This window comes from Solea solea, chromosome 6 (assembly GCF_958295425.1).
Source record: "Solea solea chromosome 6, fSolSol10.1, whole genome shotgun sequence".
Lineage (NCBI taxonomy): Eukaryota > Metazoa > Chordata > Actinopteri > Pleuronectiformes > Soleidae > Solea > Solea solea.
In genome coordinates, this window is record NC_081139.1 from 25,873,623 (window position 1) to 25,892,437 (window position 18,815).

The following is an 18,815-nucleotide window of genomic DNA, read 5'->3' on the forward strand; positions in this document are numbered from 1 at the left end:
AGCGGTGTGAGGCAGCATTGGTGTCGCAATAAATGAGGGAGGAGCGTTATTTAAATGAAACACCTTGTGATTGGAGGATGATACGAGTGGATTATTCAAGCATTATTATTCAAGGATTATTCAACCCTCATTTTTTTTATTTGAATAATTTACTGACCGTTGTTAATCTGTCGGTAAAAAATCTGCTACGATAATCCTTATTTTTACAGATTGCAAAAACATAACTGACACAAAGTTCAGGAATGTATCGACTACAAATGGAATGCACCATTTCAGCTGTGGTCTTATTTACTGATATCGAAGTATGATCATACATTTAATATGAGCTTTTCCTGAGTATTTGAGATGTTCGAGCAACATGGCGGCGCGGGTGCACGCAGCGGCTCGAGGCTCTCGGCTTTTTAGGTTTGTTTTCGTGTTTTTGTTCGTGTTTACACTTTTTATCCGGAGACTTGAAGCCTTAACCCAGTACAGTAGGGCTGAACTGTGGGATTTGGGGAAAAACTCCGGTCTTTACCCACCTCCAGAGCCGGATTTTATCACACCCGAACTACAGCGGACCACAGAGGCTCTCATCATCCCCCCTCTATGGCCCAGGAGACGGAGGAGACAACGTAAACAAAAGCGGGGTAAGCGGAGCGGAGTGCATGCTAGGCTACTTGCTAAACCACACAGACCGGCACTGCCCAGTCTCCTCCTCGCGAACGTCAGGTCACTCACCAACAAACTGGACGAGATTCGACTGAGAATCTTCTCACGGAAGACAAACAGCTGTGTGGCGATTTTCCCAGAGACCTGGCTGGATAATAACATCCCCGATGCGGCGGTGGAGCTGGCGGGGCGCTCTCTGTTCTGAGCCGACAGGACTGCAGCTTCAGGCAAGACCAAAGGCGGAGGTTTGGCACTGTACATTCACAACTCGTGGTGTACAGCCACGAGCATAATTGGAACTTTCTGCTCCCCCGATTTGGAATATCTGGCAGTGAAGTGCAGACCGTTTAAACTGGTTAGAGAACTCACCTCTGTCATGATCATAGCAGCCTACATACCACCGCGAGCTAATGCTAAATTAGCACTGGAGGAGCTGTACTGCCTGATTAGCAGCCAGATAAACGCTAATCCAGAGGCGGCTGTGATCGTGGCGGGGGACTTTAACCGTGTGGAATTGAAAGCTGTTCTCCCCAAGTTCTACAAATTCATAAACTTTCCAACCAGAGACTATAACATACTTGACCAGGTTTACTGCAACATCCGAGGGGCATACAAGGCTACAGCAGCTCCTCACCTCGGCATGTCGGATCACATCTCTGTGGAACTGATCCCTACATACAGACCTCTGATCTGTAGGACCAAGCCCACCACCAGAACCGTTCAGGTTTGGACTGAGGAGGCTTCCTTACAGGATTGTTTTGAGAACACAGACTGGGGAGTGTTCAAGGAAGGCGCTGACCTAGAGGAATACACGTCATCTGTGCTGTCCTATGTTCACTTCTGCACTGATGCTGTCCTAACCACAAAGACAATCACGGTTTTTCCTAACCAAAAACCTTGGATGGACAGCACAGTGAGGAACCTGCTAAAAGCCCGGAATACAGCGTATAGGTCGGGGGACAGGCTGGCGTATAGCAGGGCCCGGAAAGAACTGAAAAAGAGCATCCAGCTGGCAAAACACCGTTACAAGCAGCGCATTGAGGAGCACTTCAATGACAACAACCCACGTAGTATGTGGAAAGGCATCAGGCATCACGGACTATAAGCAAAGCGGCCAGCAGGTCAGCCAGGACCCCACTCTGCCTGACACCTTAAACAGCTTCTTCGCACGCTTTGACTCTCCAAGCAGCAGAAGGACTGTACATCTTCCTCAGACAGAGGTACAGCATCAGCCTCTCGTCCTGCAGCTGCACCAGGTGACATCCGTCTTGAGGAAGATCAACATCAGAAAGGCTGCAGGTCCAGATAAGGTGTCAGGTCGGACCCTGAAATTATGTGCTGAACATCTAGCAGGAGTTTTTCTGGACATATTCAACCTGTCTATGCAGCTGTCCACGGTCCCTGTGTGCCTGAAGTCCTCCATCATTGTGCCTGTGCCGAAAAAAAGAACCATCACCTGCCTCAATGATTACCGCCCTGTCGCTCTGACCCCAGTCATCATGAAGTGCTTCGAGAAAATCCTCCTGAAGTACATCAAGGACGCCATCCCTGCTGGGCTGGACGGTCAGCAGTTCGCCTACAGGGAGAACCGTTCTACGGAGGATGCTGTCTCGTTAGCACTTCATACGGCCCAGACTCACCTGCAGCATCCCGACACCTATGTTAGGATGCTATTTGTGGACTTCAGCTCAGCCTTCAACACCGTCCTCCCGGACATGCTGGCCCTGAAACTCCACAACCTGGGTCTGTCAACATCACTCTGCTCCTGGATCAGCGACTTTCTCACCAACAGGCCACAGGTGGTGAGGATAGGGGAGTCCACGTCTGCTCCACTAACCCTCAACACTGGCACACCGCAAGGCTGTGTGCTCAGCCCTGTCCTCTTCACCCTCTTCACACACGACTGCTTTGCCATCCGCTCCACAAACATGGTTGTGAAGTTTGCAGATGACACAACCATAGTGGGTCTCATCTCCAACAACGACGAGACCCACTACAGAGGAGAGGTCCAGAACCTGACCCAGTGGTGCTCCGGGAACAACCTTGTTCTAAACACCAACAAGACCAAGGAGGTCATAGTGGACTACAGGAGGTCCAGGAAGACTGTACACGCTCCGCTCAGCATACATGGAAAGGAGGTGGAGCGTGTAGACAGCATAAAGTTCCTGGGCATCCACATTTCCTCCGACCTCTCCTGGTCTGTGAACACTTCACACCTGGTGAAGAAGGCTCAACAACGGCTCTTCTTTCTCAGGAAGTTGAAGAGGTCTGGGCTCTCTTCCCAACTGCTCATAAACTTCTACAGAGCCACTGTAGAGAGCATCCTGTGTCTCAGCGTGACAGTGTGGTATGGCAACTGCACAGCACAGGACAGGAAGAACCTAGCCCGGGTGGTGAGGACAGCACAGGGGATTGTGGGATGCCGTCTACCTGATCTAGACTCAGTTTACACTGCCCGAGTCCGGAGAAGGGCCAGACGCATAGCAACAGATTCCACACACCCGGGCTATGCACTGTTTGTACCGCTTCCATCAGGAAAGCGGTACAGAAACATCAAAGCAAAGAACAATAGACTCAGGGACAGCTTCTTCCCCAGAGCTGTGAAAGCAATCGCCCCCCCCACAGTGAAAACAATTTGCATCCCTTCTCTACACCCCCCCCCCCCCCCCCCCAACACACACACAAGCAGCCACACACACACACCCACCCTCCCAAACACACCCCTGCTGACCCCCCCAAACCTGCTCAACTCTCCAGAAAACTGGACCACGTTGCACTAAACTGCACTTTTTAGTTTTATATACTTTACATTGCACACACTGTACTTTTATATTTTGTTGGGTCTTACATTTTGTTGTGTCTCATTAAGTGTTAAGTCTCTTGTTGTGTCTTATTTAAATGCCTTTCGTTATTTCTATTTAAATGTCAAGTCCTTTGTTATTTTTGCTATTTCATTGTGTACCTCAAGCCGGGAGTCTCTGCAAAAATTTCATTATGTCCTCATAATGACAATAAAAACTTCTTGAATCTTGAATCTTACAGTTGAAACATCTCTTTTTCTCTTTCTTCTTTTTTTTTGCTTAGCTGCTCCTCTACTTATTAATTCAAGCAGGATCTGAAGATCAAAGCTGTGCTGTTAGTCATGCTTGTGTCCATGATTCACTGGCAGTGATTATAATCCCTGGACTCTCTGGAACTGTTATTTTAACAACCCTAATGATTCAGTCAAGGCCATCTTCTGGAGGGTTATAAACATCTTTAAATGAGACCTTAATCTTTACAGCACCGTCAAACATCTACAAGCATCTGCCTTGTGTGTTATCAACCCCTCCAGTGGAAAAGCTATGTGAGGCAGAGATAGCCAATCTTTGTATAGATTTACAATACAAAGATGAGTGATACACTGCACCTGAGCATTTAAGGAGCTTTTCAAGCTCTTGTTTCAGATGACACAAGAGAGTATACACTTCATTCTATTATTAATGTCTATGCGATTATTTTTCGTGTTTTGATTCATTGGAGGTTGGTTAATTTACGGCATAATTGTAACTATTGATTTATGGGATCGCATTGCGTTTGTTTTTCAATCAATTTTGCAAGTCTGAGAGATTAATAAGTTAAATATTGGTCCAACACAACGATGCGTGAGCCATTTCTGATCCTCTTGTGGTGAGGTCATTAAACGTTAAATCCATACTTCCGTGTGGAATGAACCATTGCAAGTGAAAAAGGTGAAAACTGTCATCATAACTATAATTTGCTTGCAGATATAAACAATAATATGCTGTGTTACATTAAAAAAAGCTATCATGTGTGAATGCTTCTATGTTAGTGTGGGAGTGCAGCATTTGGCAAGTGTAACGTTATTTTCTTTGTATGTAATGTGTGTTTATTTAGAGGGTCTTTGCTGAATATTGCAAATACTATATTCAGCAGTGGAGCAAGTAATGAGTCACTACTACAAGGGCACTAGCTAATAGGAAACACTCCAGTTTAATGAAACAAATGTGAATTATATACAGCTCATAAAAGCACACATTTACGAGAACTTTATATGGTGTTGAAAACACAGTGTATAATATTGATTGCTGGCATTTACAAAGTATACTGTACAAATGATGTGGTTAAAACCGTTGTCAGGAGAAAGTGTGAGAGAGAAAAATGTCCTGTGATGATGCTCTGCTCTCTCACCGCTGTGCTGACATCAGTGGCTCTGTGCCCAGGGTCACAACAGATCAAGGCTCTGACACTGGTAGTGTGTGTGTGGCCATCCACTTGAAAATGTGGTGTCTCAGGAGGTCAAGCTGAAACAGAAGGCAGGACATTCATTCTTGTCACAAATGCAACACCAAAGGAGAAAAAAACACTTTATATTTAGATTAAAAAATAAATAAAAAAAAGTCAAGCAGCAAAACACAGTTTTCTTGGCATGCTCCGAATATTCTTGGTTCATGGGCTTTTATGTCTGCATTAGACAAGTTGACTTAATGGGGAGGACATGATATTGGTCCAATATGGCGTTTTTGTTACAAAGCAGGTTTTTATTTCATTCGTCAGATTGAATATACACTCATCAGTGAGCTGCTATGGTCTTTGGCCGGAAGGGAAACCTGCATATGTTTATCTTGCATCAGTGTTTCCCTCCGTGGACACATGCTGGCCAAACACTATACAGTACATATCCTCATTAGTGTACTCCAGCCATCTGAGACTGGAATGGCCATGAAAGACTAAAAAGATGAATTTGGTTTGACATTGAACATGCTGTGTTACTAGTACGCTAAATGAGTCCTTTAATTTGAAAAGCTGAAAACACCCTGATAGACCATTAGATTTCTCCCTACTAGTACAAACCTGAGGCACTTGGCAGAAGGCAGAAGCCCAGTTGTGCTCATGCGTTGCAGTTGCACTTGATATTCTCCGTGCATGCAGAGTGTGGCAGCAGATGTAGCTCGAGTGTTTAATGAGAGCCGCATTATGAGTTATATGTAGTGTCGTTATGTGGATAGTAAAGGTTTTTAAGTCCATCTGTGGACTTGTGAAGGCAGCTTTAACACAGCATTCATTTATTTTGGTGGAGCAAAACATTTCAATGTCCAACTTTGTTTGAGATGAGCTCACTAGAATGGCCACTGAGGCAGTCAGCTGTCTGCAGACATCCACTTTAAAGTGATATTTCAGCTTGTTAGAGGTAGAAGTGTGCTTGCATGAGAAACTTACACATAGATAGCGCTGCAGTGCTGTCAAGGGGAACCAGCCATGAACATGGAAGCTCATTCTCACTGAAGACACAGACAAAAGAGATTTTAGCCACTTGACCGGAGCCTCACCTTATAAAATCTACACTGCTAAAAGCCTATGATACCTTATAAATCCGATATATTCGATATGCCAACATTGTCCAACACTTCATTCTGATTCTGATATCAACCGATGCTGATATATACAGGCTTTTTTCCCACCAAACTAGTTGTAGGTCACATCATGTATCTCCTGTTGTGGAATTAAAATCAACTTAAGTTATGGAAAAAGTGCCATTTATTTATCACATTTTCTCTCAACTATACAATTTTACAAGTCCCAAAACGCCAGCAAATCTCATAACATTTGCGTTGGCCCCTCTCGGCCTACAGAAACGACAACGGAAGCGCACTCAAAAACGGAAGTGCTCGGGTCTGTGGGAGCTCTCGTTTTTGTGCAACTATACGACCAGCGGTTGCGATGCTCAGGGACTACTTAATTGTTACTTTATTAAAAGACCTTCCATGCACGTCTTGAGTTTGTTAAGCCTAAACCTTCTATTCGACCACCTCTAACCAATGCTCACATACAGCTGCAGTGGGCCCAGAAACACGTGAAGACTCATTTCCAAACAGTCTTGTTCACTGATGAGTGCCGTGCAACCCTGGATGGTCCAGATAGATGGAGTAGTGGAACAAGAAGGTGGCAGAGTCATGGTTTGGGCTGGAATCATGGGGAGAGAGCTGGTCAAACCCTTTAGGGTCCCTGAAGGTGTGAAAATGACCTCTTAAATGTATGTGGAGTATCTTTCTGAAACTCCACAACCTGGGTCAGTATCTTTCTTCCATGGTACAAAAAGAAGAACCATGCTTTCTGTAACAACATCATCTTCATGCATGACAATGCACCATCTCATGCTGCAAGGAATACCTCCGCATCATTGGCTGCTATGGGCATAAGAGGAAAGAAACTCATGGTGTGGCCCCTATCCTCCCCTGACCGCAACCCTATTGAGAACCTTTGGAGCCTCCTCAAGCAAAAGATCTATGAGGGTGGGAGGCAGTTCACATCCAAACAGCAGCTCCTGGAGACTATTCTGACATCCTGCAAAGACATTCAAGCAGAAACTCTGCAAAAACTCAAGTTCAATGGATGCAATGTTAAAAAATGTAACTTGACCTGTTGAAGGCGACATAGACCGGAAGCGCCAATAAACGCTGCGTTTGTGTGTGTATCTGTGTCATTACCTCGTTTATGAAACCCTAAAGTTTCAGAACAACAGTTCAGCCACTGCTGAGAAAATAGTGTTGTATTGTTTTCCTGGGCTCTGCGAAGCGGATCGGCACTTCCGTATGGTGATGATGTCATCAGTATACCTCACCACTCCTCAGACCACCGTAGCACCTCCTGGTGCGGGCACTAGTCCGGGCACATCCGGTTTCGTACATTCAACCGCAGAAGAAGAAGAACTACTCTCGTTGTAGCTGCTGAGATGCAGAGCATCCACCGTGCCAGAGGGGGAGCTGTGTATCTGAGAGCTGGCCTATCTATTACGTCACTTCCAGGTACCTGGCCAGTCACAGGACAGTGGGAAAGCTCTGGTTGGCTGGCCAATCACGACACAGTCCACGTTCTGGGGGTGTGATTTTGGTCTGAAACAGCGCGGCTGACGAGAGCGTCAGTGAGGAGATATTTTGATTGGCTCGTTTGCAGCGACTAGTAGGTTTTTAAACGTGAAAACAAGTTAATATATGTAAGTAGACCTCCATAACTAACATATATGTGCGATACAAGCATTCGATGTCGCCTTTAAGGTGTTTTTACTTCAAACTTGACTTTCTCAGTTCTTTACAACCTATAACATGTTTTGAAATGCTGTTGTGTGTAATCATTTGGAGCAGTGCATTTCAAGTTTTCCATATTTGAAAAAAATACTGTTATCATCGGGAGGTTTGTACAATAACGGTTGAAGACTTGAAAACTATGCTGACTGTCAATTTGCATCGATATTTAGGAAAATCAGAGAACAATATCACGGCGTAAGCAGTTAACCTTTATAGCCATGATCCTATTATTGTGTAGCAGGACATGTGTTCTGCTTGTTCACTGGCAAACACCTACTTCCATAAAATACTATAGTGTACTGGAATTTACTGTTTCGGACCTTTGTACTGTTGCTTGAACTCATCTGGCCCGCTGTCCATTGTTAGCTACAGAACCATATTACGTAAATACAGTATATGTGTTATGTAAATGACAGTGTGCCAGTATGTAAAACACAGGTGACAGTGTTTAAATGGTGTGTATTTATAAAGCACTCAAAGCTGCTTTACACTACCATATTGCCATTCACCCGTTCACACCCAGTCACTCACACTTTCATGCAGCACATTTCCTATCACTTATCTTTCATATGCTTTCACGGGTCTTGCCCAAGGACACATTAGCATGTAGATTAGGGGAGCTGGGAATTGAACCCACATCCTTAACATTGTTGCTCTACCAATGAGCCACCGCCACCCAGGCAACAACACTCAGCACGGTAGCCTTGTATTGCTTGTAGTGATCTTGTATTTTAATATAAATGATTTACAACTTTTCAACTGTTGCCAGGACGAGCATAGAGACTAGGATTTTCATTTGTTGATAACATAAAAAACCCTCTCCTCTACTATTTTTTTAAATTCATTTTATACTAGCTTGTTTTTAGAATTGTCTTCCAACTACAAGGTCAGAAGGACCTCTGTTCCACTTCCGCGGCTCAAACTTAATCTTAACCAAACGATGGAGGCATGAATCAGCGATATCTGTGTGCCGTGATGTGAGATTGCTGACTTCACTTTCCAGTCAGACAAAGCTGTCAAACGGCAACACAAAGCAGCACATTTATATTCCTAGGGTATTGTAGCTATAAGCAGGCACATATTTCCTTGGCTAAGCCTTTTGTTTGCTGCAGGTAGCTATGTTTTCCATGTCTCAATCTTTTGGTAATTACTCAGACTTCCTCATAGGGAGCGACAGAGGTTCTTCACTAAGTGCAACATCACAGGGATTGTATTCATGTTGGTCAATTGGTAGCTTTTATAAGGCATGAATTATTTGAAATGCTATGCGCATTCACTTCCACTGAGATTTTACATTGAGAGCATCTGCTTTGAGTGAGCGGCAAATTTACCGAAACACAATTAGAGTGGCTTTTAAGAGAGGAGGAGAGGGAAGGTTTTAATGATGTCATAAAGTGTACAGTGTTGCTGTTTGCGGAACAATAGAGGAAATAGCATGTGGGCTATTACTTTGGCGTTTCACGGTGGAAGAGCCTTTCAGAAATGTTTACAGCGTTTTGACATTTACTCTCCCAACTGAGGATGTATCCTCAGGGGAAGCTGAGCACCTGCGCTTCATATCAGTGACCATTAATCTCTTTTTGGCTGGTGACTGGTGTCTAATCATATTTAAGTAGCTGATCATACTTTTTGAACTGTGAGCCATCTTTACAAACATTATTATCAGAGGGCATTTTATCTAAGATGATGCTTGGGGTTGTTGTGAGCATTTGTTTTCTTCCTTGAAATGGTTTGGAGCTAATTAACAGTCTTCTCCGAAGCAATTATGTGACAAAGATAGCCTGCAGTGAGGCTTGTATTCAACCTCTGCATCCTCAGAAGCACAAAGTGTGCAATTCTGCAACATCTATTGTTGTTTTTTGTTGAGGCATCGCACTGTAACTGAACACTATCTCCATACTTTTAACAATACTATGTCAGCCCTGCCACAGTTTATTCAGACAACACAGTGCAGATAAGACATGACTTATAATAATAATAATGTTATCAAAGGCATGAGGCTGCAGGGGAGTTTTCTCTTTATGTCTCTTTATCATTTTATCTTGTTGTAAGATAAACGTGTTATTTTTAAAATGTATATAAATACTTATGTCAGTGAGTCAATGATAGTATCACAGTATAGATGTACTTTACTGTGCATCATTGTCTGTTTCCACATTCACCGTATAATCTCATGCAAGAAAAACAAATGTCCCACAGTGACATTTGTATCCATGGCAAACAGGGCATCATCTAACTCTAACTGAACAAGTGTAAAGCTCTGGTGAAGGTTTGAGCAAATGTTATGATTTTAATTTATAATTTTAAGTTTCACATTCTCTCTGTGTGGAGTTTGCATGTTCTCCTTGTGTGTGTGGGCTTTTCTCCTGGTCCTCCCACAGTCCAAAAACATGCAGAGGTTCATTGGACACTCTAAAATACCCCAGAGTGTGACAGTGAATGGTTATTTGACTCGGTGTGTGCTTGTCCTGCAATGGATTTGTGACCTTTCACCCTATGTCAGCTGGGACTGGTAAAGAGAGATTTACTGTAACTGTGTTGCTGCTATCTTTGTCCAGGTCTCAATTGTCAAAGAGATCATATCGGTCTCTAACTCCATGTTTTGTCTCAGCTAAATAGATCAGATCATCAGTTGTGTATCCTCCACAGCACTGAGGGTTAACAAAGGTGCATAAATATGACTTCCTTTCCTGAAACATTAACACATCAGCTGTTGTTGTGTTGCGTGATGCATGACTTACCTTTTTTTTTCCTTTTTCTATCTTCTGAGGAGAAGTGGTTTCGTGGCAACATCACGTCCACAAATATTATGAAATGTTATCTCCGGAACAGTCAAAAAAAAAACATCCATGGAGACAGATATGCAGAATATTTTTATTTATTTATAACTCTTTAAATAAGGCACACTGCACAGTTTTCTTTTCTAATGACTGTAATGAAACTCATGCCATGGAATATCTTGTCATCATATTATTGACAAATCTTCTTGGAGACAATGTGGATATGGACTGGAGTGAGTGAGTGAGTGAGTGAATTGTGTCTACAGGAAAACCAAAACCAGGTTATTTAAACCATCAGCCAATTAAGCTCATCCGGTTTGTACTTGTGTGGTGTGTAAACCTAATATGTTGCTCAGAGGAAAGCTCTATGTTTCTGTTACTCTCTGTGAAGGTTTGATGTGACTCTCTCTCTCTCTCTCCTCTGCGTCTCCTTCAGGCGGCATCCCCTTCATCCTGACCGGCGAGCTGTTTGAACAGTCGTACCGTCCGGCTGCTTTCATGATCGCTGGCACGGTGAACTGGCTGTCCAACTTTGCTGTGGGTCTCCTGTTCCCCTTCATCCAAGTGAGTTACAGCGTTTAAACCTGTCTGCATACACACGTTACAGCTCATTTGTAGTCTTTAAAGGTCCACTTTGTCAGAATGTGTCAGAATTAGTGACATCCGCTGCTGTAGAATCATGGCAAGCATCAAAAGTGACCTCTGTAAGCAAAGCTCTTGTCTTAAATACAGAGCACAGGCTTATTCCAAGGTGATACAAACCCAATCATTTTTAATAAAAGCCATCACACGTTTACTAAACACAGCATTCATATGTGAAGTATGCTCAATTTGTGTCGCATTTATAACAGATGTCATATAGGGCTGGGTGATGTTACCACAATAAAGTTTAAAAACAGTTGATTAAGAGAATTACATGATGAAAATGTCAGATAAATAAGATCAAGATTTGCTCTCAAGGGAAAGTTTAACAAACCAGTTAAAAAGGGTTTTAAAGTCATTTATTGGCAGAGAACAGAAAACACACAAAGTGAAAATACATTATTAACATATGAATTAAAATTTTTGTGAGTGAGCCAACAGAAGAAAATGATCAAAACATCCTTGTTCTTTGCACTGAACATAATTCTTAATGGCACTGGCTGAATGTCTGGGGTCGTTCTCGTGCTGCAGAATACATTTGATGTAGGAACCTCCACCATGCTTCACTGTTGCCGTTCCTCTCCGCCCCAGTACTAATGTTTTGTGCATAGTTGAGTTTCTTGGTGATTTATTCCATGAAGACCACTTCTGGACAGACTTTTTCAAATAGTGGACTGGTGAACCTGCCAGTTCTGAGCTGAGGTCACTGCTGCACATTTCAAAGGGACATGACATGTTTTTCATCTGCCACACCGTTTCGTTGGCCGACCACTGTGTCTCATTGTTGCCCGAGCTTGAACAGTCAAAGCACAGTCTGCTTTGAAATCTTTGCCTGGGAGAGAGCTTGCTGATGTTTGTAGAACTTCCCTGTGTCTTCTTGTCAGACTGTCAGCAGAGTCTGACTGTTCCTTACTCAGTTTAAAGCCTCCGACACAGATGGTCATTAGCACCTGTGGCATACAGTATATAATCATAAACTTGCCTATAATCCTACAGCGGTAGCTCAGTGGTAGAGTGAGCCGTCTTTCAACTCAAAGGTTGTGAGTTCCATTCCCTTGGGCGCGACACGAGTAAAGCAGCAGAGTGTTCATCAAGACTAGAAAAGCGCTATATAAATATTTACCATTTACAAAAAAGGTTGTCACGATTTTGTTTCTGTTAGATCACTTAAAAATAAACAGTATTCACATTTGTGAAACGCATTCTTACTTTACAGCATCATCTGTCACATCTTCATAAACCTTTTGCACAATATTGTGTCATAGACCTTTGATATATTGACATTAAAGATGTATATTGCATTGTTATTGTTACTGAATAATGCGTCACTCCACTGACCACCTCAGTTTCTTTCACACTAGATGTTCTTTCAATAAACGATAATTCAAAGTGACAGCAGGATGTGCTGATCATGGTGACACAACACTGGAGCCGTGTGCGCCACAGAGATAACTGTCGTCAAGAAAAGCAATCGAAAACATTGTAGAAAACTACGTAACTTTGGCCGAACATCTGTTGAGCTCTGACTGTGAGCAGATGTTAGGTGCAGAAAAACAAATCTAGCAATACCTTCACCAGCCTCCTGAATGCAAGTGCTGTCACTGCAACAAACAGGTTAACGTTCATGTTTAACACTAAGTTTCCTTGTTCAGCAAAAATGACAATGAATTTTTATTGATCAGTTTTGCTGAACCAACAAAAGTCCCCAGCCTAATTCACTATATATGGCGTGTCACTGACCTTGTCCTTAAAGGGAAACTTGACCATTGTAAGATAATGTTATTAAGTCAAATGTTTACATTGCCTTTTAGTAGTTGAGCATTCCCGGTCTGGGATCTCTGCATGTTCTCCCCGTGTCTGCGTGGGTTTCCTCCACGCTCTCCAGTTTCCTCTCACCATCACAACATGTGTGAATGTTAGAATGAGAGACACGTTGTGTCTGATCAGCCCTCAGTTGTATAATGACAATACATTTCCTTTCCTTTGAAAAACCTGTTTAAATGTTTAGCATCATAGAGCACTGCTGCATCCCTGCCTGTAGAAGATCTCTGCATCTCTGGCTGACAGTTAACCAGAAATAGGCGAGTCTTCTTATTGAAAAGCAGGAAGAGATTGTGCAGCCACTGACCAAGGGGCTGATAGCAAAATAGTTCTTTCCTTCAACTTTGATTGGATTTTAACATCGTAAATGCAATTTTTAATACGGTCATGTTTGAAAAACAGGTTCCTCTCGTTGAACCCACACACCACCTTCCTCCTCATAAATCCTGTACCAGCAGTCTGAGTTCAATCCAACAGACAGTACACGTATCATATGACTGAGAGTGCTTTTTAAGCTTTCCAAATACTTTAACAGAACCAGATAAAGCTGTCCTAATTTTCTCTAATTTAAGAAAATACAGCACTTCCTCTATTCCTCTCTTCTTCTAATGTAATAGTACCAATCATCTGTCTAAGAGAGTAGAGAAAGCTATCTTGGATATTTCAGACTACGCAAAGAGGAAAGGATTTTTTTTTTCCTCCACACGCAATCGGAAACATCACCAACCAGTGAGACCAATGATAAAGATGACGTCTGCAGAGCGACTGAATATGTGTCAACAATCGTGCTTGTTGTAGTTCTGCAGGAGCGATGGCGATCTGGTAATAGCATCGAGCGACTTTTGCCCCGATGGAGCTCCATGAAGCTGCTCAAACAGAGTCATATGAATGTAGTCTTAGTGGTGGTGATTATAAAGGGGCTTCTCCTGTGTGAGAATCCTTGGTGGACTGTTGCAGCAGATGATATTAGCACTTTAGCAATTATAAAGCACTTTAAAAAAACAACAACAGCTGAAACAAAGTGCTGTACAACGGAGATTAATAAGATACAAGAAATAAATTAAATAAATAAATAAAACATACAATAAAACAAAAAAATACTGTAGAAAGTATTAATAAAAACAGAAATGAAACATTCATACAATAAAACTATAAAAAGATAAAAAAAAAAACAATGTCTCATACTGGGTTGAAAGCCAAAGAGTAAAAATGGGTTTTAAGATGTGTTTTAAAAGTGGACAGTGAAGGGGCGTGTCTAACACGCTGTGGAAGAAGAAAAAGCTCTGTCCCCTCTGAGCTTCCGTTTAGATTTTGGTATCTGCAGGAGCAGCTGATCAGCTGACCTGAGGTACGGCGGGGCAAGACCATTTAAGGACTTAAAAATAAATAAAAGGGTTTTCAAATGAACCCTAAAATGCACAGGCAGCCAGTGGAGTGAGGCTAAAATAGGCGTTATGTGTTCCCTCTTACGTGCTCCAGTTAAAAGACGTGCTGCAGCATTTTGGACGAGCTGGAGACGGGGAGAGGGACGTCTGACTGACTCCAAGATAAAGTGCATGATGCTCCGGGAAGGCTCAGTGATCCATGCACTCCGCCATGCTTTTAACATAATGATCATACGTGCTTCGTAATGCACTGGACAAACTCGCCATCGTTAGTTTTTCTCTCAAACCTAACTTTATTGGTAAATGGGAAGTTGTTTCTAGAAAGGTGGAAAGGGTCCACAGTCACGTTCACACCACAGTGGAACCTTTTTCTCAACCATTAACTTGGCTGAGAAAAGCTTTTAAGCCACTGAATGTGTTGCACAGTGTGTTTCTTACTTAACTGGGATTATTTATTCCCCCAGTCTGCTGTAGATTTGAGAGCCATACCTCTCGTCGTCACAGCAAAAGCTTTTTGAAGGGTGGTCGCATGAGGCCCATAGTCAGTACTGACTGTGCCGTGAGCGCCCCCTGCTGCTGAGAAACCAGCTTGAGAACAACTAACATGAAGTCTTCTTCTTCTAGCACTATATCGCTGGAAGGATGAAAATAGGTTTCTCATAGATTGTCCACTTGAAGAGGAGCACATTTGTTTTTTTTAAGAATGGAGGAACAATCAAATGTTTTCCCAGAAACTGCGAGGTCTTTCCTTAATTACTCAAACCTGACTGTTGCCCCGGGCGACTCCACATCACTGCCTCCTCTCATTTTACTATCAAGTGAATTGTATGGTGTATATCGGGACGTGACAGAGGAGGACCCACAGAATAATATAAATGGCCTATTGTAATAATAAGGTAATCAAAACATTTTCACACGGTTCATGTTCAGGGGATAATACGTTCATGAAAACATCGTTTAAATATTGTATGCGACTGTTTCAAAGCACAACTGAATTAAAGCACTGAAAGTGCAGTCTTCAGGATTGCTAATTGTGTTATGACATATTGCAATTATACATGTTAACACAATTATTATTTTTAACTCAACAGTCGGTGTAAGTTCCCTTACACTCTTGATAGAAAGCATAGCTTACGTGAGCCACATTCACCAATTTGCAGACACATTTACTCTTTTCTTTTTATCCCATTAAATGTGTACTGCTGCTTTCCACAGCAGATGCTCATCCATTATTTCATAGTTTAATAAAAGCTCTCTTGTAGAAATAAGCTGTTCTTCTAAGATCATCGAAGGTCTGTGGAACATAGTGACTTCTCGCTTTTTGGCGCATTCTCAACCAAACCAAACCTTATCATCCACACAGATGTCTCCCTCAGGGATTAACTATCCTGGCTAATCTGTGGTGAATCTCGGGAGTCAAATGTCTTGAACTGACACTCCCTTTAATAAGGTCTGTGCTGTGTGATCAGAATAGAGTGTGCCGCCCATGAGGATTAAATAACCATGAGCCTAGAAACCAAGACCCTGAAGAAACTAGTGAGAGTGAAGACAATTGAGCTTAGCCTTGCCAGAGCCAGATCATGATCCGTGAGAGTAAATCAAACATGCTGGGTATATTAGCTTTGTTTTCTGGACTGAGAGGGGCAGACTTACCGAGCCTGAAGTGGCTCAAACATGCCCAATGTTCAGAAATGCTACAACTATTCATACTTTGTTATTTTAACAGCCGTTTTCTATCACACATCTTTCATACCCCTCCACATGCTGCTGACAACATGGGGTTAAGTGCCTTGTTGTTGTTGTTCTTCCTCATCTGCCCCCATCATGTCCTCTCCCTTGTGTCCTCTTCTGTTACACCAGCTGTCCTCGTGTCCTCATGTCCTCCTTCACAACATTCATGAACCTTCTCGGCTCCATCTTCAACAGTCTTTGTCCAATATAATCACAATTTCCTTCTCTGACCGTGACCAAACCATCACTACCTTGACTCTCTGAAAATGTATATGTCATTACTCACTCACAGTAATATCGCCCCCTACTACCAGCAGGGAAATGACATGCTTTCCACTTGAATATCCTTATCTCACCGTGATAAACAGATCGACCTCATGTTCAGACATGGTCAGAGTTGTCGACTGTAAATTGAATATCGATCAATACGACATCACGATCTAGACCTTTGAGAGCAAAGGTGGAATCAAGGTTATAAGCTCACCCTCAGTGTGAGGAAACAAACACTGGTTGTCGCCATTGTAGCAAGACTACACTTTACCTGCCAACTAATAGTAACCATGGCAACTGCTGATTGGAACTCGAACCCCCTCCCTCTCCTCTAAAAAACCAAGGTGTGTAAACTATGTTATGATCATGTAGCAAAGCACAGGAGGGACAGAGACATCACTACGTTAACATGCGCTGCTCACTTTCTCCTACTCAGCTGTACATTTTGTGGATGTTATTGTGTTACAAGCTGAAATAGATATGATTGCACTCACAGATTTTTCACACATGTCTTTCACACATGAATTTTCTCCAAGGACTGTAGTCACCACCTTCTCAAGGCGTCATACGAGAGAGAGTTGATATTGACTGTCGTCAGGCAGAATCCTTTACAATGCTACAGAGAGCAGAGAAACCCAAACAATCACACGATGAGCAAACACTAGGCATCAGTGCAGAGAAGAAGAAATCTCTGACAGAACCAGACTCAAAGATGTGCAGCATCTGCCTCGACCGGTCGCGGTGAAAGGAAAAGATAGACCAGGAGCAGAAATATAACAGTTGTATCAAATTAAACATTTTTGACAAGACAATACCAAAGAGTTACTTTTTTCAGTGTCCAAGAACAGTGTTGACACGTACGGTGTTGTTACACACTTTAACGGCTCGTATTGAAATATGGCGTTCCTCCCTGCGTCCATCACGGAGCTTTCACCAGAAACAGATAACAGAGAAAATATCGCAGCGTGTCTCATTGATCTGTGACGCCTGCTGCAGTTATCGTCATGTTCTACACCTGGGCTTTAGAGACAGCACGAAACAGACAATACAGAAACCTTTTCATCCACATAACCAGTAACTCTATCGCCTCCCAAATCTCACTCTTCCCTCTAGCCTGCCATGAATGCATTGAGTATGTATGAGTTTGTCTGCGCGCGTGTCTGCAGTAGTAACGACGTGCAGTCTGTTTGCACAAACCATGCCGTGAGATTGTCATGGATTATTGTCCAGATTGAGTGCAAACATGTCAGTACATCTGCTCACTGGAGTCCGTGGTCTACCATTCTCATTCATTTCTCTGAAGAATTTGAGGATGAGGATTTTCAGGCTAGAATGAGCAGGTTGAGCATTGTGAGTCTGTTCTGTGCCCCTTACAGAGGGTGATATAGCTGTGACATAAGGGAGAAGTATATATCCTGCAGGAAGAACAACACAATCATGTGCTCGCTGTTTTATTGATATAAACCACTTTGTATGACAAGCATGAACACGAATGGTTTCCATCACGCTGGGGGGAAGACTGGCACTGTCCACATTCAGCGTCAGGCTGGCCTGACCCTCACTGGTCTGAGCCAGAACAGCTCCTCTGTGCGTCTGGAATACAAACTTCACACATGCAACAGGGGGACGTCCACGGCTCTCACAGCAGGAGCTGGACTATCTCCAACACCATCGTCTGTTTGTGAGGAAGAGTTGCTCACAGTGGTCTGCTGTATCGCTGCCAAACCCGGTGGGGCCGTCAGCCAGGTCAGATTTAGCCTTGACGAGAGGTCTGCCCTCATTTTTATGGTTCCTGGGAGTGGGAGTTGTCTACACTGACAAGAGACACATACAACGTGGCAATCATGAAACGATATAGTTGAGGATTTCGGAAGTGGGCTTGTGGGATTCTCAATTTAGCTACTCGCATAAAGAAAAACTACAATGCCTGCTTCAGACTTTAGCCCCTTTATCTGTGAGGGAGGCTGTAAACTGCTTGTGAGAGAACAACTTATTATTTGGCCTTCTCTAAAATGAACATCCTAATGATCCTACGCACTCACCTAAGGGGAGACTGAGGTTGGGAAGCATGATTTTTCAAACATACTAACCCTATTCTATTATATACAAAGCTAAGTAAAGAAGTCAAACAAAACATTTCAACTTTTTAATAGAGGCAGCAGAGGATCAATATGCTGTTGTTTGCAATGATGTAAAATTGCACATTTTCTCTATGGAATTTGGTGTTTTTTCAGTCATTTTTAAAACCTATTCTAGGTTTTTTTTTGTCTTAGTTTCCTTGTCCTCATTGGCAGCCATGTTTCCAATGAGAATGAGACACTCAGTGTTTCAAAATGGTTGCCAGCACAATGTGTGTTGCATCATTTTTTTAACTCGCTGTTTTCATTAATAATTGCAATAAAGAACAAAGACAAGCTTTAGTAAGTAACTGAATTTCATATCAGTTCCCA

General features: G+C 42.8%; 1 protein-coding gene across 2 annotated transcripts in view; it reads left to right on the top strand.

The window, feature by feature from the left end:
- The window catches only part of slc2a9l2 (solute carrier family 2 member 9, like 2), a 126,165-nt gene that overhangs the window by 85,350 nt on the left and 22,000 nt on the right, over positions 1 to 18,815 (top strand). For both annotated transcript variants that reach the window (XM_058632609.1, XM_058632610.1), the window contains exon 12: positions 10,953 to 11,080. In XM_058632609.1, coding sequence (XP_058488592.1) covers positions 10,953 to 11,080 — 128 coding nt within the window. The remainder of the gene's footprint in view (positions 1 to 10,952; positions 11,081 to 18,815) is intronic.